At 37.0% G+C, this 24851-nt stretch overlaps 1 protein-coding gene across 2 annotated transcripts in view; it reads right to left on the minus strand.

Annotated features, from left to right (window-relative positions):
- Positions 1 to 24851, minus strand: part of rbm25b (RNA binding motif protein 25b) — a 54652-nt gene that overhangs the window by 28598 nt on the left and 1203 nt on the right. For both annotated transcript variants that reach the window (XM_009295006.4, NM_199790.1), the window contains 7 exon segments: positions 22364 to 22487; positions 19242 to 19291; positions 17793 to 17960; positions 17649 to 17706; positions 13482 to 13648; positions 7880 to 8065; positions 7607 to 7690 (listed from right to left, as the gene is read on the minus strand). In XM_009295006.4, the coding sequence (XP_009293281.1) occupies positions 7607 to 7690; positions 7880 to 8065; positions 13482 to 13648; positions 17649 to 17706; positions 17793 to 17960; positions 19242 to 19291; positions 22364 to 22469 (819 nt within the window). In that variant the 5' untranslated portion in view covers positions 22470 to 22487.

The following is a 24851-nucleotide window of genomic DNA, read 5'->3' on the forward strand; positions in this document are numbered from 1 at the left end:
TATCGAAAACAATTAGAGGTTAAACATAAAAAATAAAATAAACATAATAAAATATTTATAATGAAGCGAAATAAAATATACTTACAAGCTCAAAACTCATGATTCTGTTAATCATGTTTCTGCATCCCTGTAATGCCTTGTAATATTGCGCTCAGAGAAATTATGAAAATGAAAGGACACTTTTTATTTTGTCCATACAATATATATCTGTATTGAACAGCCCTAAGCTGAAGAACGAAGAATATACGATCATTTAATGACTAAAGATACTTATCACTAGCAAATATTCAAATATTTTTTCTAATGGAAGGCAAAAATTAATCACGATTAATTGCAATTAAAAAAAACAAACTTTTATTTCGGATGTGTTTGTTTAAATCGCAATTCATCTTTTCCCAGAGCTTATCTTTACTTAGTGACAGAAACAGAGCGGAATTTTAATTTCAAGCTTCTTTTAGTAGAGCTAGTGAGACAGAAATCAAGCTTCAATTCCAAAATGTTTTTAATTTTTCCTTAAAACATGATTTAAAGAGTCAGATTTTCAACAGGGACTGGATTTTTTTTTTATGTGAATGATCGCATTTTGGCGAAATGATTTTGTTATATTTCTATTTTATACTTTATTATTATTTCATATCTAAAGTTCAAAATATGTTATATTTGTTCTTATTTATCATAGCTATAACTTCTACACAACCTGACAAAAGTCTTGTGGTCGATTTCAGTTGTAAGAGCAGCAAATAATAACTAGGCTTTAAGTTGATCATTTGGAAAAGTGGCAGAAGGTGGATTTTTCCATGAATCATCTGTTGAGCTGCATCCCAATCATCACAAATACTGCAGAAGACCCGCATTGAAGAAGATTCTTATAGAATCAGTCAAGTTTGGTGAAGGAGAAATCATGATTTGGGGTTACATTCAGTATGGGGGTGTGTGAGAGATCTGCAGAGTGGATGATCAACATCAACATCCTGAGGTATCAAGACATCTGTGCTGCCCATTACATTACAAACCACAGAAGAGCGCCAATTCTCCAGTAGGATAGCGCTCCTTCTCACACTTCAGCCTCCACATCAAAGCTCCTGAAAGCAAAGAGTGCTCCAGGATGGGCCAGCCCAGTCACCAGATATAAACATTATTGAGCACGTCTGGGGTAAGATGGAGAAGGCATTGAAGATGAACACAGAGTCTTGATGAACTCTGGAAGTCCTCCAAGAACGCTTTCTTCTTCATTCCAGATGACTTTATTAATCAGTGATTTGAGTCATGTCAGAGATGTATGGATGCAGTCCTCCAAGCTCATGATGGAGTCAGACACAATATTCATGCAGCATGACTTTATATTCTATACTGGACATTATTTCTGTTCAGTGATGAGACTTTAGTCTAAGCAGAGTCAGACCTTACTGTCCTAATTTAATCATTAATAATCAAAGCCTGATCATATTTTATTGTGGTAAAATAAGCGTCATCTAGAGGCCTTTGCCTCATATAAGCCACTTCTGACTCCAGATGATCAACTAGAAGTCAAATTACTGTTCTTAAAACTTGCATTGGGAACAAGACTTTTGTCAGGTGGTGGATTTCTATGTCTAAAATGGTCTTTTCACCATAGTTTGGATTCTTATTAATATTATTCATGTTTTCTGAAGGTTGCGGGCAGATGTACAAACATTCCACTGCATACCGTATTGTGTATGTGACTTGAATTTACAATTTTTGAATGGAGCGTAAACCAAGCACTTGCTAATAAAGGAAGCCTGGAAACCACTTTAAGGACCTAAATTCGACATTGCAAACAAATAAATAAGATCGGAAACAGTTGAGGCCGCTGTAAAGTTTCCGTCTCATCACATGATCAACAGAAAGAGGCTTCAATCCTTGTGAAACTAGTTGTTTGTTCACTTACAGGTGATGACTAGTGACTCACAGCGCTGCCGTGGCCCTACAAGCCTTTATTTGTTAGGCCTGGGAGGAAAAGCAGGTCAAAGGATTCACAAGGAAAAAAATAAAAAAAACAATCTGTTCTCTTTGCTTGCAACAACTCTCACAAAACAACTTCCAGACATTTCTGCAAAGGTTGCGACAGGAGCAATGCATACTGTATTTGTTAGCTTTCTTTTTCTTTGTGGTTTGGATAGAGAAAAGTCAACAAATGAAGGTGTAGAGACTGCTTACCCCACTGTAGACGACACACGGCCCTCAGCGGATCTGACTGAGTGATTATGAAATGCGCTGAACACCAGCACAACACCCGCAGCTTTTAGTGTTGAGTACAACAGATATTCCCAGAAAATGCATTTAAATGCTTTTGACTTTAGTTGGAAGTGTGCTGAACTTTTTCATGACCGTGGGTGTTATGCAGCTGAGCAGCAGCGAATAAACATGGAAAACAGGAGGTGAAGACGAAAGGGACAAATAAAACTAACAGTGGATTCAGGCGTTCATCTGAAATCTGTTTCATTAATGAATTAAAAGAAAGCTTCTACATATACTCTTCACAATGTAGCCTGATTCAAAGTGGAGCAGCTTTTAATAACTGTTAAATATAGCCTTTTTTATAAACAGGAAAGGTTGACCTTTACCTGATCTTCAATTGTAACTTCAATAACTAATATTAACTTAACAGCTGCTTTAATTTGTTATTATCATTATATATATACAAAATCAAACTGTAGAAATTCCTTGAACTATGACTTGTTTTTTTGGTGATTGTATTTTTTTCTTTTCATTTTCCCCAAATATTTTCAGTGGCAATCATTTAATTATTGACTCTGACATTTACAGTGTGTTCTATTAATAAAAGTAATCAATTAATCAATCAATCAATTAATTAATTAATTAATTAAAAGTTTAAAGAATAAATACATTTTTAGAAAATTTTAAACTAGAAACTTTGCCCTGGCAACTAATTTGTTTTTTAAATACGTCCCAAAACAAAAACAAATGTACCATTTTTGATGCACTTGATATTAGTACATAGGACAAGATTATTCAATAATATACTTATTGACAATCTCTGACTTTTACAGTGTGTTAATAATTTAAAGAAAAAATGAATTAATAATAAAAAAGAGCTATAAATAAATAAATAAATAATGTAAAATGTGCAAATTTTGCCCTGGCAACAAATTATTATTTTTATTTTTTTCATAAATTCCAAAACAAAAATGTACTTGGGAATTAGATATAAATAATGTGGCTTAATGCATAAATAATGAGACAAGAGTATCCAATCATATACCTATGGACTATCTCTAACTTTTACAAACTTAATAATTAAAAAACAATAATTAATTAATAATAAAAAAGAATTTAGACTAAATAAATAAATTAATTAATAAATAGAAACTTTGCTCTGGCAACTAAATAAATTCATTTATTTTTCTTTTTTTTTAATAAATCTCAAAACAAATATAAATGTACCATTTTCGACACACTAGAAATTAATAATGTGGCCTAATGCACATATAATAAGACAAGAGTATCCAATCATATACCTATTGACTATCTCTAACTTTTACAGATTTAATAATTAAAAAATATATTAATTAATAATAAAAAAAGAGTTAAATAAACAAATAAATAAATAAATAAATAATGTAAAAGTAGAAACTTTGCTCTGGCAACTAAATAAATTTATTTTTTATAAATCCCAAAAAAAAAAAAAGTACCATAAATACTAAATAATAATAATAAAAGTGTCCAATCATTACCTATTGACTATCTCTAACTTTTACAGAGTGTTAATAATAATAAAAAAAAATATTAATTAAAAAAAGTGAAGAATAAATAAATAAATAAATGTAGAAATTTTGCCCTGGCAACTAACAGATTTTTTTGTTTGTTTAATAAATCCTAAAACGTGTCATTTGTGAAGCACTAGATATTAATAATTTGGCTTAATACCTTAAAATAATAAGAAACGATAAATTGGAAATTGTGATCAAATATAATAACTTTCACAAACAAGATGATTTGATTAATCATTTTTATTAGCATTAAGTTTCATTAAATGAATTCAACCTGCTATGTTCTTCAATAATTCAAGTTTATTTGTACAGCACTTTTCACTATAATAATTGTTTCAGAGCAACTTTACAAAAGGTGCATATTATTGCATTACAATCAAAATAAAAGTTAAGGTTATTAGTTACTTTATTTTTAAGTCACATAACTTTTTTTAGTTACTAATTACTTAAGCTAGTTAACTAGTAACTAATAGCTTTTAAAGTTCTATACTTCACAAAAATGTTTTGTTGTAATTCTGTGCGACTTTAGCTTGACTAATTTCTAAACTAATGTTCACACACATCAAAACAAAAAGGACACTTAAAAGGAAAAGAAAAGAGTGCAGGCAAGCAGGAAGGATGGGGAAGTACTAGCAGACTCAATCACAAAGTGAACTCATACCTGTATAATCTTCAGAAAGTCCGTGTGCTGTGGAGGGGCGCCCCCTACTTTCACAAGAGCCCAATGGGCCAATTCACTGTTATTCAAGTCAGCAGTATTCATGATAGCACCAACATCACTTTTACTATAGCAGACCCACACAGGTTCACTGGCCGCCCATGTCTTGGAGAAGCAGAAAACAAGCAGTTCCTCCTGTGTATCCCTTTTATAACTGATCTAACAAACTGTTTGGACACCCCATATGTAAATTTATACTAAAAATCACCCAAATTTGGGTGTTGTTCCCGTTTATCCCCTTTATAACTGATCCAACATACTGTTTTGACATCTCATATTCAATTTGATACTAAAATCAACTAAATTTCAGTGCCATTCCCCCTGTGTATCCCTTTTATTACTGATCTTATACACTGTTTAGACACCCCATATGTACTTTGATACTAAAATAACACAAATTTTGAAGTGGTCCCCCTCGTGTATCCCTTTAATTACTGATTGAACGCACTGTTTTGATACCCCATATGTGATTCGATATTAAAATTCTTCCACATTTCACAGCGAATAGGTGCCGTTTCCCGTGCGTATCCCTTTTATAACTGATCTAACTTACGATTTTGACACCCCATATGTGTTTTGATACTAAAATCTCACAAATTTCGGTGTTGTTTCCCCTGAGCATCCTTTTTATAACACATCTAACACAGTTTTAACACCCCATAAGTATTTTGATAATAAAATCACCCAAATTTCGGTGCAGTTCCCCCTTCTATATCTCTTTTGTAACTGATCTAATACTCTGTTTTAACACCCCATGTGTATTTTGGTACTAAAATCAACCAAATTTCAGAGAGAGTTCGTGCAGTTCCCCTGAGTATCCCTGTTATACCTGATCTAACACACTGTTTGATACCCAATATGTATTTTGATACTAAAATCACCTAAACTTCGGTGCAGTTCCCCTTGTGTATCCCTTTAATTACTGATCCAACATACCATTTTGACACCCTATATGTATTTTGATACAAAAATCACCTATATTTTAGTGCATTTTCCCTTGTGTATCCCTTTTGTTACTGATGTAACGCACTGTTTTTACACCCTGTGTATTTTGATACTAAAATCACCCAAATTTTGGTGCAGTTCGCTCGTGTGTATCCCTTTTATAAAAGATCTAACACACCATTTTGACACCTCATATGTATTTTGATACTAAAAATTAAGCGTATTTTGGTGCATTTTCCTTTGTGTATTCCTTTTATTACTGATCTAACACTTTTTTACACTCCAAAAAAAAAAAAAAAACAATTTTGAGAGTGAGTCAGTGTAGTTCTCCGTGTATCCCTTTTATAACTGATCTAATGTACTGTTTTGACAGTCAATATGTAATTTGATACTAAAATCACCTAAATTTTGGTGCAGTTCTTCCTGTATATCCATTTTATAACTGATCTAACACACTGCTTTAACACCCCATATGTATTTTGATACTAAAATCATCTAAACTTAGGGTGCTTTCACACCTGTGAATCGATTCAGTTGTTCTGAAACAGAGATTACAATTGTTACATTGTTGCTCTTTGCTCTTGGAGCGGTTCGCTTTCACACTGCAAAGTTTCTAATCGGACCAAAAGAGCCAAAACAAGTCACGTGCGAGTAAACTTTCCTCACATTGGTCAGAGTGTTAGGGTTTATTTTGCAGCGTCCTGCTCAGCTGTCAGGAGAGGTGGTGGTTTGGTGGTGATTGACAGGGTGCGTGCGACGTGTCTGAGGAGAGACACGGTGGGGAGGGGTGAGAAGGGTGCACGACGATGCCTATTTGAGGACTGGGAGAGAGACGCGAGATTACCGGGAGATCATCACTCGTTTGCGGGCATCCGGAGACTCGCGAAACTTCCCGCCTTACTCATAATTCTCTCTTCATATAGCCGTAAGCCTATTACATATCCATAAAACACTGTGATATAACCGCGCTCGGATCTGATCGCTTTCTCACTTCAATCGAACCGCTCCAGGGTTCGTTTCAATCGAGCCGAGACCACTTCATTCAAGCGATCTCGGAGCGATTACTTTGGCGCGGAACAGAGCGCGATTGCCCTGTTCACATATGCCAAACGAACCGCGCTAACTGGGCAAACGAGATGCGTTCCGAAACAAAAGTGTAGGTGTGAAAGCACCCTTAGGTGCAGTTCCCCTAGTGTATCCCTTTTATAACTGATATAATACACCATTTTTACACCCTATATGTATTTTCATACTAAAATCCCCAAATTTCAGAGCGAGTTGGTGTAGTTCCCCCCGTGTATCCCTTTTATAACTGATCTAACACACTGGTTTGACACCCCATATGTATTTTGATACAAAAAATCACCCAAATTTCAGAGCGAGTTGGTGCAGTTCCCCTTCTGTATCTCTTTTATAACTGATCTAACACACCGTTTTTACACCCTATATGTATTTTGATACTAAAATCCCCAAATTTCAGAGCGAGTTGGTGCAGTTCCCCCCGTGTATCCCTTTTATAACTGATGTAACACTGGTTTGACAGCTCATATGTATTTTGACACTAAAATCCCCATATTTCAGAGCGAGTTGGCGCAGTTCCCCTTGTGTATCCCTTTTATAACTGATCTAATACACCGTTTTTACACCCCATATGTATTTTGATGCTAAATTCAACCCAAATTTGAGAGCGAGCCGGTGCAGTTGCCCCTGTGCGAGCCGTCCAGAAGGGGGCGCCCAATACAAGTAGAGAAAAATGGAAAGCTCATACTTACATCCTATCCTTGCAACTTTTTCCCAAAGCTGAGAGATTCATCTTGGTTTAGTCACCATATGATCTCTATCATAATGGTGGGGTTTAATGAATAGATTAGCTTTTAGGGAAGTGCACAGAACGTCCATGCATTGTATGTGTGACTACATTTCCCACCCTTAACATGTCGGCCACGCTACAGTTATTGTTTGTTTACAAATTTACAATAAATGTAAATAATAAATGCGTCCAAATGAGTCCTAGAGTACTTTCTATCAATTAAAATCAATCTTAAAAGGTAATAAACTGAATTTGCTGTGCTGAATGGAAATGTACAGACTACAGATCTACTCATGCTGGATATTCGACTAATTAAACTAGGTGTGAGATGCTTTTTTTGTGCACTACCTGTGTTATGGAGTAAATTAGCATGTATTTTACCTTGTGTGTGTCGCGGAACTTGTTGATCTCCCTGGAAATCAAATCTCTTTTGTCATCCTCCATTTCCATGGCATTGATGTCATCCTACACAGGCAATGGTGGGAAAACACGGTTAGCCAATTTATATCCTATGTTTTTGGAAAACAGGCTCATTTTACAGCCCCCATAGAATTTAAGCAGTTTTATTATATTCAGCCAATCTCTAAGTCTGCTGAGAGCTCTTTTAGCTTCGCTTAGGCAAAATAGTAGTAAAACAGGTCAACTAAAGCCAACCTCGTCCTTCTTTTCTCTCTTCTTTTTCCTGCGACTCGACTCATCGTCCTGTGACTGAGCATTGAGCTCACTTGAATACTCCCGGATCAGACCGTCAATGGCACCTTTGACGATTTGGTCCCGCTTCTTAGTTTCTTCATCCAGAACCTCCTCTTCCTCTTCGCCAGCATCATCTGCCTTACCATTCTGCCAGAAACACAGATGATCATAAATTTTGGGTCTAACTTTGACCACAACCGTCTCTGTGTTTCAGCACATGAGATTGAAAGATTATGTGCATTTTAGTTCAGTTGCATTTACATTGATTAAACTGATGTGATATGATGGGTTGACCTGTGCCTCGACCCCCACAAACTGATAGGTGTGAACTAAATGACCCTTTTACAATCTCAATGGGTATTAGCAAAACAACAGCTGAAACATCTGAAGAGGGTCCTGCTGAGCCTCGTAAACAGAATTGTTTGTTTGATGCTAATATAAAGTACTGTCTCACAGACAGTACTTTGGGTTAAGTTACTTGAAGACCGACGGGTTAACATCACTGCTGAGGAACTGCACTATTGATCGTCTTCAATAAAGTCTTCTCTCCGTAAGAACTTTGGTCAGCTTACTTGTTTTATGTATTAGAGTAATCTAATACATTGGCGAGCCACCCAAGAACGGTTAAGCCAAATACAGCAAAATCTAACAATTTGGCGAAGCCAGCCAGGAGAGACTGAAAAGAGGAAAACTCATCAACTGCAACAAGAAATGAACTGAAGAATCTTGGAGAATCTACAGTTAAAGCTGAAGATAAACGGATTTTGTTTGTGGACGAGTCCTGGATCTACATATTGTATCTGTGGACACACTTTATTTTAATCAACTGGATCTCATCTCAAAGATCCTAGTTTGGTGAGTGAAACTTATCAGCTCTCTTAAAGAACCCTTAAAAGAAACATCTTTTATAAGTAACCATTAAAGTAAGCAGATCGACCTGTATATGTAGTGCAGTAATAAACTACAGTGATAGTATTGCTGAAATTTCAGGCTTTTTCTTGATATTTGCAGAAATTGTTAAAGAAACAATTTGGTCCATTTATCAAAAGATTTTGAAAGAGCAGTGGAAATTTTAGGCTTAGTCCATTCTCAGGGTACTTGTAGGAATTATTTAAGAAACAATTTGGTCCTTTCTCTTGGAGATTGTAGGAATTGTTGAAAATAATTTGGTCCATTTCCCCAGGGGACTGTAGGAGCCGTAAAATAGTTTGGGACTGATGTTGCTGCAAGAATTAGGAATTCTTGACTGGGTGCTAATTCAGTAGCCACTATTTTAATTTTGAAGGTAACAGAGCCTTCTGTGATAGAAATCTTAAAACATTGTAGGTTTGGTTCGTTTTCTAGAGTTTGCATGAACTGTTAAATAATCATTCTGGTCCAATCACTAAGATTATGCAGAAGCAGAGGTTGGTCCATTCTCAGCTGTGATTGTAGAGATTGAAAAATAACAGTTTAGCTTATTTTTCCAAAGATGGTTATGAGCCATATAAAGCAAACATAAATAGTTTGCGACTGATATTGCTGCGAGAATTAGGAATTCTTGACTGTGGGCTAATTCAGTAGCCAGTATTGGAATTTTGAAAATTCTAACTGTGTTAAAATATGATGGCATGAAACTGTAAGCTGTTTGCCTTAGGTTTAAGGATACAGTAAGATTTAAGCACATTGTATTAGGGACAAATCCTTAAGAAAGTTACTTAGCCTTCTAAGATAATGCTCAGAAAGAATTGTTATTAGACAGAAGCTCAGGCAATTTTAGGCTTGATTCTTGCTTTGAAGATTGTAGAAACTGTGAAAAAATAATTCTGGTCAAATCACTAAGATAATGCAGAAGCAAAGCTTGATGCATTCTCTGTTGGGATTGAAGAGATTTTAAAAGTAATAGTTTAATACATTTGTTCAAAGATTGTTAGTAGCCAAATAAGATTTGGGACTGAAAGAATGAAAGTGCTAATTTAGTAGCCACTATTTTAGCTTTGAAACAAATGTTGAATCTGTCTATGTATTTGAAATGGTTTAACAGACTGCTGTGAATTTAAATTTGAATAAGCACCTCTATTAGCTCTAACACATTTTGTTCTATTTCACACCTCTGAGAGCACTGTCCTGTACTTCCCATGGCTGAGTCTGCAAGAAACTATGCTAATGGAGCTACCCTGAGAACAACATCAGAAAAACATGGAACAGAACCTCCATGTGTTACCATTGACCAGATGTTGGAGAATTTGAATGCATATTTAGACAAAAGGCTGGGACTGAGGAAGTGTCGTGATGATGTATGCAAGAAGTACAGCATCAAGCACTCACAGAGTGGATTATGGGCATTGCCGGACATTAAAAGGGCTTATGGAAAGACACAGCGCTTATGCACAACCACCAAGAAGGATGGATTGTCTGTGATTTTGGTTAAGCAAATTCTTCAACATGAGCATAAGTGTGAGACTGACAGATTGGAACGTGAGAACAAAGCGGAGAAAGCTAAAGTTCGAGCACTGGCTGAACAATTGCAAAACTTAAAGACGCATAAAGAAAGACTGGAAAAGGAAAACAACAAGCTATTGACTTTGATCTCCAAACAGCTGGAATCAAGATCTTCAAGCAGCTTTGTTGACAGTGAGGCTGATCTTTCTATCAACACCTGTGTTCATGACCCAGTGAACTCAAAGATTAGATTAGCTCCTGTGATTGTCAAACACAGAAGGACTAACGTTGAAATTGACAATGAGGAGGGCTATGAAGACAATGGAGAGAGACGAACTCGCACTGTGACAAAAGTGGTAAAGAAGTATGTTCCATACAGGACATACCATCCAGCTACTCCAGAGCAAGTTGACAAATGGTCAAAAGAGCTGCCAGATGTATACAAACAACCACGAAAGGTTTGGCAGTTTCTTCAACGACTGCAGAAAATCTACATTTTACATCCACTAGACGGTGTGATGATTCTTAATGTCACCCTAAGAGACAGTGACCAAAAGAGACTCACAGAAAGTGTTGAAAGAAGGATTGGTGAATCACAAGAAAACATAGAGGATGGATGGGAAGCCATAAAAAACTTCTTGTTTGAACTGAAACCTGCAGAGGTCAATTGGGCAAGAATTACCTCATGCTTGCAGAAAACTGGAGAAAGTGTTGCAGAGTTTGAAGAACGCTTCAGACAAATATGGACAGAACATTCTGGTCTAAATACAAGTGAAGATCTTGACAAAGACACTGGAATTCCCCTGAAAACAACATTTGTCAACGGACTCAATCCTGAGATTTCTAAAGATCTTAAAATCAGGTATGATGACTGGGACAGCACTGTAACAACTTTCATCCAGATTGTTGAATGGTCAGCTAAACTGGAGAGAGCACAAGATGTCAGACTCAGATCTTTGCAATCCAAAAGTTTGTTTTACAAGAACAGAACAACTGAGGATGAGCAAAAAGAACGTGAGTATATGGGATACTCAAAACTACGAACTAAAGGAAGATGCAGAAATTGCAATGAAGAAGGACACTGGGCCCGTGAGTGCAAGCTCAGTTTAAAACATCAAAGCAAGGATGATGACCACCTGTTCAAGCAGTTTCAGCAGCTAACAATACAACAAAAACAGACTCTGCTAAATGCTGTACAGCCGCAGGGAAACTGAAGAACCTCTCTCTGCAGTACCAGCTAGTGACGACTTTTCCAGAAGCTGATGAACTGAATGTGTATGCAAACAATAAGATAAAAGCTGACACAGAAGTCTCAACAGATGAAGACAAGTTTGATGTCCTAGTAGATGGTGTTGCCAAACAAGCCGTAAAGGAGAGAGGTGAACATACAGCGGCATTAAGACAGCTTCAGAAAGACCACCGATCAGTCTTAGACAGAAAGCAGACTGCAAATGAAAACTCAACAAAAGAAATGCTGATGAACGGTGCAATAGAACTGCATGATGGCAACCAATGCAGTACAGATGGAAATAGACTATGCCCTTTTGAACATGCCCTAAGCCAGCCCATGTCCACAGAAAATCTGACATCTGACAGCCTTGTCCAAAACAAAGCAAGACTCAGCCTGGCAGTACATTAGGACAATAATCAAGTTGTCACCTCTGAAGAGGGGCCATAGTTTAGAGCCCAGAAAATGGATAAAGATACGACAACCTCAGATATTACCATTAAAATCTAGGTGTCAGAGCTCACATGAGAAGGTTTTAGTATCTGATTCAATAAATAAAGTTCAGGGACTTGATGAATGGATCAACGTGAGTTTGCCTAGAGACGAGGGATAGATGACAGTAGTGTTTTTCAGAGTCCAGATATGGCGGGACTAGAGTTTTTAGGCTCTAGCTTGTCGCCTGAGGATGAAGACATAAACCACCACTGATAAACACTGTAGTGTCCTGTCAATATTAAATAGGGACAGTTTCTATACTTTCTATAGGCAGTTTGACAATTTCTCTAAAATCTTTTTTTGGGCAAGATACGTTTCCCTTTTCTCTTTTGTGTGATTGCAGGTGTTCCGATGTTCCAGAGAATGACCAGAGACACACAACACCAGACACCTAGATGAACACACCTGAACATTCACAGAACACAACCATATCCGCTACTTCCACTACATCACAACTTCAAATAGAAATGGACTCAGGCATTTAAGGAAATGCAAGCTTCACCATGCCTTGTTATTCTGTCACTTTAAGTTATATAGCCTGTATTGCAGATTGCTGTATACATGATTAACTTGTTTTATGATCAAATATGATCAGAGGAGGGATTGAAAGATTATGTGCATTTTAGTTCAGTTGCATTTACATTGATTAAACTGATGTGATATGATGGGTTGACCTGTGCCTCGACCCCCACAAACTGATAGGTGTGAACTAAATGACCCTTTTACAATCTCAATGGGTATTAGCAAAACAACAGCTGAAACATCTGAAGAGGGTCCTGCTGAGCCTCGTAAACAGAATTGTTTGTTTGATGCTAATATAAAGTACTGTCTCACAGACAGTACTTTGGGTTAAGTTACTTGAAGACCGACGGGTTAACATCACTGCTGAGGAACTGCACTATTGATCGTCTTCAATAAAGTCTTCTCTCCGTAAGAACTTTGGTCAGCTTACTTGTTTTATGTATTAGAGTAATCTAATACATTGGCGAGCCACCCAAGAACGGTTAAGCCAAATACAGCAAAATCTAACAAGATGATTGTTGCAGACAAATACTATTTAGTCACACATTTTGGGACAATACTTCTCAAATATTCAACGATACACTTTGGGCAAATTTGCTACCCTTTCTTTATGTTTGTGGCTGTTTTTCCCCCAATCACTTCCATTATAATCCCATTTTTTGATTGCAAAGCCATGACACCATATAATCATGCATTCTTGATTGTTGCTGGTTTCCCTGTTTACAAAAAGCTATTATATCATTATATTTATCATTATAGGGATATGAAATGACTTCGCTGAGGCCTACCAGCCACAAAGAACATGTCATGCAAATTAAAAGAGGTTTATCATCAGTTAATCTTCTTAAACAGATCTTTCTTAACAACCTGATATCTGATAACTGGTATAATACTGACTCCGTTTGCACTGGTGCTCTTCTTCTTTGCTTTCCACTCGTCCAGTTGTGCTTTGGTTTTGGCATCCACTTTGACCAGAAGCTTCTTTTCTCCAACCTGAAGCTCATGTAGCAGCCGGAGAGCTCGTAGAGTTGATTCAGGCTCTTTGTACTCGCAGAAACCAAACGCTGAAAGCCAAAGAACAAAACAAAGGCTATGAGCATCGAGCCTGTCGTGAAAACCATTTCCAGGCAGTGCAACATATTGAACTCAAGAGATCATGATCAACGCAGTACCAGTTTTTTTTTTGCCATTTCCTTCTAGGTGCATGTTTCATTTTAATGTTTAGGTGTAACAGTAATTGCATTTGTATCCGTTTGTACACCCATGGGTGTGTTGGCCTGAAAAGGATGTGTGTTAAGGCGTATTGTTGGCGGGCTGCTATTTTGAGAAAACAGCAACATTGACCAACTAAAAGCTGCTGTTTTTGCTCGTTATTAAAAGAGCACTTTAGTGTTATGAGCCTATGCTGGTCCAAATCGCACATAAACATTGCCTATTACGCACACAGGGATGTACAGCAGTACACAAATATATTTAAATATAAAAAATAAAATGAATAACATGTAAAAAATGTATTACTGTCTACATAAATATAAAAACTGCTTCCTCCACCCATGCCTCCTGTTGTAGCCAGTTTATTCAAGACCATTGACATTTGTTTAATGTTATTATTAGTATTATTTACTGTATGCTTATGTATTTGTTTTTACAAGTATTTGTTAGGATTTACCCACTTGCTGGGTTTTACAGATGGATGCATCAGAATATGAACAGTGTTGGGGAGTAACTAGTTGCGTGTAAGGGCGTTACGTAATTTAATTAGAAAATAAAAGTAACAGTCATTTTTTACAGTTACTGAGAAAAAATGTGGTCAAATTACAGTTGCTCATGAAAATGTTACAGATTACAAATGGGACTACATCTAAATATGTTGAATAATATTAATCTGTTGCTTTGCCTTTTTATGATATGCACGATGTCTTCCGCTGAGCCCTTTTATTAAAGCGCTGCTATTCTGATGCTTTTGATTGGTTTTCACGTTTGAATTTGCACCGCGCTGCACCGCCTCTCTGCCGCTGAAAGCATTAGGCTACTACAATCAGTCTGAGAGCTGCACCATGGTTAGTGATAAAAATGCATTTCATTGCGGGAAATTTAAAAATAATTTCACTCTGAAATATGAGAAGGGCACAAACACAACCGTTCAGTGCAAAACTTGTTTGCCAGCTGTTAAAATACTTTTGACATTAGGCTTCAATGTGGAACCTGAGAAAGCATCTGCAGGTATGTAACCTAGTCTTTCTTTATCTTATAAAAGCAATTGGTTTTTGTCGTTATCGCTAGTGTACAGAAATAAAAACAGACCCTTTTATTTCCAATGATGTATTATGACTAACAGAGTTATTGATTTGTGAAATTCAGGGCACCAGAATCTGGCCAAAGCGATTTTATCACATTAACAGTGTTGGGCAGCAGCGTCGCTACTAGCTCAACTACATTTCTCAGTAGTGTGGCGGTAGCGTCGCTACTTTATACATCAAATAGCTTTTCAGTAGCGAAGCTATTTTATTAGTCAAGCAGCGTCCACACAAGCTACATTTACTGACTGCAGATCAATAAGTGACGGCACCGACATTCACAGAGCTGTGAGGCCAGTGTCTAGCTGATGAAAGTAAATCCATACAATGGTGAGTGACGATTTCTTACATCTGTATTTTGGTTGTCGACAACAAACTTTACTGCCACCTCTCGCTCAGGTCGGAGACGTCGCCGATCAATTAGGCTTACACAAGAAATTTCCTTGATGGAAGATGACTGAGTGAGAGGAGGTCTATATAAATATATATATATATATATATATATATATATATATATATATATATATATAYACACACACACACACACACACACACACACACACACACACACACACACACACACACACACACACACACACACACACACACACACACACACACACACACACACACACACACACACACACACACACACACATTTATATAGTTTACTGTAGTACAGGCTAAAGTATACTATGGTAATGACTATTAGTTCATGATAGTTACTAATGATACTACATTATGTAGTGTAATTTATTAATGAAGAGTTGTAAATATATATATACAATATAATTCTCATTTCTAAATATTTTCCTTTACTATAAATTACTATAGTATTGGATATTTTGTTTTTGCTGTTGTATACTATCATCTGTTTCGTTAAGTACAGCATATTATTCACAGTAAATAATAGATTTTTTTTGTTATAATGTCTGGTTTTGTGGTGGCTGTACTTTAAAATTAAATTAATATAATCTTAATTTAAGTGATGAGAGATGTTGAGATTCTAACAGTAAACAGAGCTGCTGTAAGCTCACACCTGCTTGGTATAAATGCTTAAAAATGATTTAGTTGAAATATCCATTAGAAACATAAAAGATGTAATCAATTACTTCACTTTTATATAAAGTAATCGAAAAGGTACACTACTTATTACATTTTAAATAGGATCATTTAAATCTGTAATCCATTACATTTCCAAAGTAACCTCTCCAACACTGCTTATGAGGCATAGCTGCAGGAAGTGTGTTCGCATATAACAAGTATTTTGACCACATTTTGTTGTATTGTTCATCTTTGTGCTTAAACGGAGTAAAAAAATTAAATATGCAATAGATGTCTACAGAAAAGTGCATCAACCAGCATCCACCACCCGAATCCATGGTTGAAAGGAAGAGGCTGAAAGCAAGAGGTTTGTTTATTAGACGGTCTTTGACTGTTGTCTAACTCGAAAAGCGTTCAATTTTTCACTTGCAAAATCCATCATGTAAATAGCAAATGCACCGTGGTGGGATGCAACTGACTCCTAGACCATGTCCACATGTCCACAGGTATTTTTATAAATTGAGTTTTACCTGCTTTTGCTTTTTAAAAAAATCTCTGTGCACACGAAAACGCAAAAACGCACTGTAATGCATGTTAATGAGTTAACATCAAACTGAAATAAGTATATTTGTAAATTGCATTCAAGTCAATGCAAACGTTAGAACAGAGTCGAATCAATTCGTGGTTGAACAATGCGGAATATGCGATTCATATGCCGCAAATGTGCAGAATTTGCCTCATTTACGTCCGTGTTCAATGTGAACCCAGCCGTTTTGACCAATCATAGAGGAGAAAACAGCACGCACGCAGACATCATGAAGCTAAAAATCTGGTTTTACCGTCCACACGACCACACTGTCTCCAGAGTTTTGGAAACTGTTCACCCTGGCCCGAGTTTTCAGAGAGTTTCGGTTTCACCTGACACTGCGTTTTGGTATGGACAAACAAAACAGTATGATTTAGAAAATACCAGTGTTTGTGTGGACAGGGCCTTAAAGGCTGATTTATACTTCTGCGTCAAGCGCACGCGTATGCTACGGCGCTGACGCATAGCCGCAACGACGCGTAGCGCAAGCTCTGTGATTGGTCTGCTTGGTAGCGCTGACGAGTCTGGGCGGGACTGAGAGCCGCACGAGTGGTGCGAGCCCGTCTAGAGCAATTGTCTACAAGTGTGGAGTGCTGCGAAGGAGCTCCGGATGGAAAGTTTTGTTTTGTGTTTGCCTCATAGTTAAAGTTGTTGCATGTCCGCCGGTTCCTGCTTCAAAATGAGCGAGTTTGAGCCACTTGTACATCCAGGAAGCATTCAGAAAGAACAAAACGCAGGCGAAGAAACTCGACACAGAGGAACATTTACACCTCACTGCCAACTCGCGTTTTGGAAGTGTTAATGCAGACCAACAGAGACAGCGCGCAGAAGTATAAATGCACAGCTACGCGCGTTGCATGCGCCGTTGCTTACGCCGGTCACTTGACGCAGAAGTATAAACCAGGCTTAAGGGATTGGGAGATGAGACTGGTTTAACGCACGTGATGCCCAAAACACACCCATAAACTATGAAGAGAATAAGGACAACCCTTTTAAATCATGCGCCTGGAGCACAGATGGTTTTTCCCATCCTTAAAATAGTTAATTCAGACACGCCCTTAGTACTTTTGCACCATTGTGCTTTAGACTTTGCATTTAGATCATTAAAATAGAGCCCTATGTGTTAATAATATATACCTTGGAGTTTCCCTGAGGCACCTTGAACTCGTTTCCAGCTCAACACCAAACCGCATTTCTGAAACACAAGCAATTATCATCAATACCCTCCTGGTACAAAAGCACTACTTTAATTATAATTAACTGCTTTAATTAGATACTCACAGCCAGCAGCTGTCTGATCAGCATATCAGAGGCTTTTTCAGAGATGTTCCCCACAAACACAGTGGTCGTGGGGCCGCTGCTGTCGTCATCTTTTGCATGAGCAGCTATGCTTTCCTTTCTGGGAGCAGCAACTTTACTAACCACAGACATCGTCGTGGGCACAAGAACCTGATACAGCACATCCCAATGAATATGTAGCACGTGTCAAAGCAATGGCATACAAACAAAAGAGGTTTTTCTCTGAAAGACTTTAATATTTTCTTTAGTATTACATATTTTTAATTAATTTTGCAACAAAAAAGAGGCAAATGAGTAATAGAAAAAAACCTTCTAAGGTTAAAAAATATATATAAAAAAACTTAGTTAATATTGAGTAATATTTGATTTGATTTTTATAGTGGAAATATAGTTCACCCTAAAATCAAAGTTCACTCATTATTTACTCTCCTTTAAAGTGGTTATAAACCAGTTTTTCTTCTGCTGAACACAAAAGATTATTGGTTTGAGGAAAGCTGGAAACGTGTTACCATTTACTTTCATAGTAGGGAAAAAAATGGTTACAGGTTACCAGGTTTCCTTCAAAATGTTTTCTTGTGTGTTGAGAACCACTTGAGAGAGAATAAAAACACTACCGGACAAAAGTCTTGTCGTTGATCTCAGCTGTCAGAAAAACATCATGATTTGGGGTTACATTCAGTATGGGGGCGTGCGAGAGATCTGCAGAGTGGATGATCAACATCAACAGCCTGAGGTATCAAGACATTTGTGCTGCCCATTACATTACAAACCACAGGAGAGGGACAATTCTCCGGCAGGATAGCGCTTCTGCTCATACTTCAGCCTCCACATCAAAGCTCCTGAAAGCAAAGAGTGCTCCAGGATTGGCCAGCCCAGTCACCAGATATGAACATTATTGAGCACATCTGGTGATAAGATGTAGGAGGCATTAAGGATTGAATCCAAAGAGTCTTGATGAACTCTGGGAGTCCTGCAGGAACGCTTTCTTTGCCATTCCAGATGACTTTATTAATCAGTGATTTGAGTCATGTCAGAGATGTATGGATGCAGTCCTCCAAGCTCATGATGGAGTCACACACAATATTTATTCTGTCTCCACTGCAGCAGGACTTTATATTCTATACTGGACATTATTTCTGTTCAGTGAGCAAAGTCAGAGCTTACTGTCTAAATGAAATCACTAATAATCAAGGCATGATCATATTTTATTGAGGTCAAATAAGCGTCATCTAGAGGCATTTGCCTTTCATATAAGCCACTTCTGATACCAATTGATCAACAAGAAGTCAAGTTAATATCTGTTGTTTCTAAAACTTGCACAGACAACAAGACTTTTATCAGGTAGTGTTTAATATATTTGTAAAATGGCTAAACTAATACATATTAGTGATTATTTTTATTTGTTTTGTTTTTAGAGTAAGAGAATGTTACCGCAGGGGCTGGAGCCATAATCCCCATGTGGACAGGAATCATTGGGGTTCCTAAAGAGGACAAACACAACATGCATCAGTGTAAATCACTAATTATATTATGTTATGCGATTTGCATTATTATAAGACAATTCATCTTAATAACAAAAATATAAACTAGGGATGCACAACATATCGTTTCGTAATCGATATCGCAATGTGTGCAAAATCACAGAAACTGCCATGTCCAATTAGGATTATAGTTGATCAGGAGCCACAGTTGAAAACTCATTCAATTTGCAGAGCCACTGCAAAGTTTAACCATAAAGTTACTCAAATGGTTAACATGTGCATGTGTTTTAAAGGCCTGTGACTGTGAGCATTTCAACCAAGTTTAAAACATTTTTAAAGAAAGATGCTCGTAAAATTAAGAAAGATTAATCGTATCTAGGGCGAGGCAGTGGCGCAGTAGGTAGTGGTCACCTCACAGCAAGAAGGTCGCTGGTTCGAACCTCGGCTCAGTTGCCGTTTCTGTGTGGAGATTGCATGTTCTGCCTGCCTTAGCGTGGGTTTCCTCCGGGTGCTCCGGTTTCCCCACAGTCCAAAGACATGCGGTACAGGTGAATTGGGTAGGCTAAATTGCACATAGTGTATGAGTGTGTGTGTGTGTGTGTGAATGTGTGTGTGGATGTTTCCCAGAGATGGGTTGCGGCTGGAAGGGCATCCGCTGCGTAAAAACTTGCTGGATAAGTTGGTGGTTCATTCCGCTGTGGCGACCCCGGATTAATAAAGGGACTAAGCTGACAAGAAAATGAATGAATGAATAATCGTATCTATGTATATACAAAAATGAAGATTATTTGGTGTTATTTTACACTTAACTATTCATTTGTGTACCTGAATACTGCTAGACTCCCGGAAAACCATAAAGCAGAGTTTATTTCATTTGTATCTTTGCTCTATTGTATTTATCAATGCTTGTAATTGGTTTATAATGCATATTGTGATACGGAGTAGAATTGTACCAGATTAAATGAATAGCAATTTTTGGAAAAAAAAACCTCATCTAATATTATGAATTCTTCCCATAAAGAGCTAATCGTTTCATCTGGTGCAATACACTTAATATCATAATATGTACTGCAGATTACTAACAATGTCCATGTTTTACAATATAGTGCAGCTCTAATACAAACCCAGGAATAACAATCTCTAACCCTGCTTGAAAAAAAACTACATTAAAGGTGTCAAACAATTCATTAACTTCATTAATGGCCCATTTAGCAGCATGACAATAAATCCATTACACAGACTTGAATATTAAAGCAACATCTTGCCGTCATAATTAACAAAATGCGTCACAGCTTACTGAATACTTCCATAAATGCTTTCATTGGAATCAAATTTACATGTTTTTGCTATATGTGAGCATCAAAACAACTTGGGGGGGCTTTCACATATCGCGTCTATTGCATGCACAAGTTCATTATTTCCCATGGAGGCGTGTGGCTTACTGTTTCCAGGCACACCCAGTTGAAAACATCACAACTTTTCAGAATGCCAGTTTCTCAGTTTGTCATCCTCCGAGAAAACAGTTGATAAAGAAAGCAACACACATTGTGCTTTCCATGCTCTTTTAGACACAATATGTGAACGGCCTCCAAAACTTTACATTTTAACAGTATACGTTCTCTCCAAATCAATTCTATTCTCTTGCTAACACAATGTTTACATCAGGGGTTCTCAAACTTGATCCTGGAGGCTCAGTGTCCTGCAGATTTCACCTTCAAATTTTACTTAATACACCCACAAGGATGTTTTTAGAAAGTGTAGTAATGTATGTATTTTTTATTTATTGCCAATACAGCAACCAAGGCTATTTTCATGGCAAGAACGTTTCAATAATAAATAAACAATTAAAAACAACAAACAAATGAATAAATAAGTTAAATAAGATTTTTTGTGTTAATACATGATAAGAATTCATACATTTTTCCTGTTGTCACCTTGTTAAAATGTCCTTCAGAGAGTTCATTTTATAAAAAAGTCTTCTGGAATCATTAAAAGCAGAACAGTCCAGTAAAATGTAGAAAGTCTAGTAAAGTCGCTGTCAAACTGCACTTTTTCGCCTCATAGACTGGAAATTCAAGCTTGTGCGACAAGTTTCACAATTCGCTGCATTGCAAAGTTCAAGCTTGGTGAACTCCGACCTGTGAAATTGCATCACGTGACTGCATGAGACCAATCAAAGATCATAACATGACCTCTCTAGACAGAAATGTAAAATAGGAACCAATCACTCGCTTTTTGAAATATGTAATCATCTTGAATCCCGCACTTTTTCGCAACACCATATGACAGCATTTGCTTAAATGCTAGTAGCTGTGTCTCATTTCAGAGGCTGCATCCTCCGAAGTATGCATTCGAAGTGCGATGCGTCATCGCGGAGCGACGAAGGCTGTCTCATTTCAAAAATATTCAAAGGCTCCTTCAAACGCAGCCTCAAAATTCGTCCTTCGTTTTCCAGGTAATGAAGCATACAACCAGTGGATCCTTCGCGGCCTCAAACATCCAAAGATATATTGCGCACTGATAACGGCAGGACGTTTTTAAAAGAAAACTCCGGTTTAAATGTATGAATGTTTATTTTATTTGAATATCTAAACACATGTTAAAAACTAAAAGATTATGACTTACTAAAGAATAATTGTATAGACAGTTGACATTTTTATGTGTACATGTATGAACGAAAGGAAATATATTTCCAGCTTCTGTATACCTTGTTTTGCCTTCAGATCGCTTAAAATAAGCTTTAAAATCACTTTGGAAAAAAGTCATTATAAATTTTATCAGCACTTACAAACAGGTGACGAGATCTGTCCTCTATAGGCTAGATCGTCTCATTTCAAAACGCTCGATTCAGCCTGTGTGGACTTCGAAGAACTCACCTTTGAAGTCTGCATCCTTCGGAGGATGCAGCCTCTCAAATGAAACACAGCAAGAGTGGCCGTGGCAAAAGAGCTTGATTAGCTAGCCCAGGTGTGCCTCATTGGGGTTGGAATTATAATCTGCAGGACACCGGCCCTCCAGGACCAAGACTGAGAACCCCTGGTCTACATGACAGGTCTAGTTGATCATAATTACCGGGAGGCATCGTTGGTGGAAATCCAGCAAACTGTGGTGGAGGGATTCCTGGAGGCAACGTCGGGATGCCTATTTGTGGCCGGTTGAGATGAGGAGGGAAAGACATCTTGGGCAGGACACCCACCTGAAATGGAGGAGAAAATTTGTGTTAAATCACTGCAAATAAATGCGTACTGGGCTCTACAGTGCGACCATTTTAGTCACATTGGCATCAAAAACATACTGTGTGCGAAAATGAAGAAACGGAAAAAAAATAAGGCTCACTTGTGCAACTGACCCAATGAAAGCTTACATTCCATTACATGTTCGTTACCCATCAGCAGCCACGTTTGCTCTATGCATTCACAACAAACTTAATCACTATCAAATGACCTCTGCCTAATTACACAATTCAGACTCAAATTTACTTCAGGCTGCACTTTACCTATGAAGTGTAAACAGAGTTGTTTAATCTCAAGCCCTGTGTATAAGAACCAGAAATATAAGAAATAAATACATTTAATTATATCTGTGTATTTTAATCTTTGATAAATATCTACTCCTGCGATGTGAATATTGCAGATACAATGCGATAGATGCTCAAAAGATATATTGCTCAGATTGTAACATGATACAATCTTGCTTTTGGTTAGTATCGATACTGGCTCTGTCTTTTAAATAGCAGGGGGATGAATAATTAACAATAATATTGGGAAGTAAACATTTTAGTTTTAATTAGAAAAAAAGATAAGATTGCACGAATTAATTTATTTATTATTGTAAATTACATTACTGCCTTTTGGCTTGAAGGACTGCTGCTGACGATCCTGGTATATAGAGTATATGGTTTAGTGTTTTTTTTTTTTTTTCTTTTAACTTCTTTTGCATTTCCCAGTGATGGGTTGCGGCTGGAAGGGCATCCGCTGCGTAAAACATGTGCTGGATAAGTTGGCGGTTCATTTAACTGTGGCGACTCCAGATTAATAAAGGGACTAAGCCAAACAGAAAATGAATGAACTTCATTTGCATACTTTTAATCAGGGGTGCCCAAACTTTTGCTTCTGAAGGGCCAAAAACAAAACTATTGGGCCAAAGTTAAATATAGTTCCCATGGATACTTCCTAATATATTTATTAATTAATATTTTTTTTAAAACGAGAAAAGATTGCTTTAACAGTAAATACTGTTTACATTTTTTTACTAGATGTTAAAAAAAATGCATAAAAGTGGTTAAACGGTGGATAAATAATTTAAGAGAATCACAAAAACACCAACTGACAAAAAATCTAAGAATAATCAATCTAATTTCTGGCTGTTTGATCAAGTGACAGCTCAGACTAACCCTGAGATTCAGTAGAAAGGTCTCATTTACAACAGAATGGAGTTACACTAGTCAAGCTGCACCTCATTTTGCCTTAATTCGCTTGCAGATGTCTTCTGCATAAACCTCTATCTGTCGAGAGACAGTATTTACATTTTGTACCAGGTATTTATTTACAAAATAAACAAACAAAAAAGGTTATTTAAAATTAGAAATGACAATCTCTGTTAAAATCATTTCGCCCTGACCCTGCCCATCATTACTCTCTTCTCAGATGAGATGGTGGGCCAAATCAAAGGTTACAATGGGCCAACTTTGGCCCGCAGGCCCTCGTTTGGGCATCTCAACTTTTAATGTTGCAGAATTAGTTCCCCATGTTATCAAAAATGTATATTTTTCAAGGTATCATATCGAAGTTGGACATTCCAGTATCATGACAACACTAGTCTGTATAGACTTTAACACGTAGCATGCTGGCTGCAGTTGATGTGCTTTGTTTTACTCAAGTAAAAAAGGCACCCAAGTCTTCAATAAGCTGATGGCAAGTAACTAAAATTTAAAGATTTAAGAGCTTTATTGTTATAGGCACAGAAACAACACCACAGTTTTGCATTAACAATAAAATATTTATTCCCAATCCCTTTAACTCAGAGCTGCAATTGATTTCATAGCAACTACATTGCTGTTATTATTATAGATGTAAAAAAAATGCATAAAAGTGGTTAAATGCTGCATAAATCAGATACGAGAATCACAAAAACACCAACTGAAAAAAATCTAAGAATAATCAATCTAATTTCAGGCTGTTTGATCAAGTGAAAAACCCTGAAATTCAGTAGAAAGGTCTGAGTAAAAACTTTCTCATTTATAACAGAATGGAGTTACACAAGTCAAGCTGCACCTAATTTTGCCTTGATTTGCTTGCAGATGTCTTCCTCATTGTCCTCTATCTGCCAAGCGACAGTATTTACATTTTTACAAAGAATTTTAAATGTATTTACAACTAAATTAAACATTTTCAGTTAGCTTTTTTTGTAGCTCAGCAATAAAACAGACAAACAAAAAAAGTTATTTTAAATTAGAAATGACAATCTCTTTTAAAATCATTTTGCCCTGACCCTGCCTATCATTCTTACTCTGTTCCCAGATGAGATGGTGGGCCAAATCAAAGGTTACAATGGGCCAACT

Source organism: Danio rerio, chromosome 20, assembly GCF_049306965.1.
Source record: "Danio rerio strain Tuebingen ecotype United States chromosome 20, GRCz12tu, whole genome shotgun sequence".
Taxonomy (NCBI): Eukaryota; Metazoa; Chordata; class Actinopteri; order Cypriniformes; family Danionidae; genus Danio; species Danio rerio.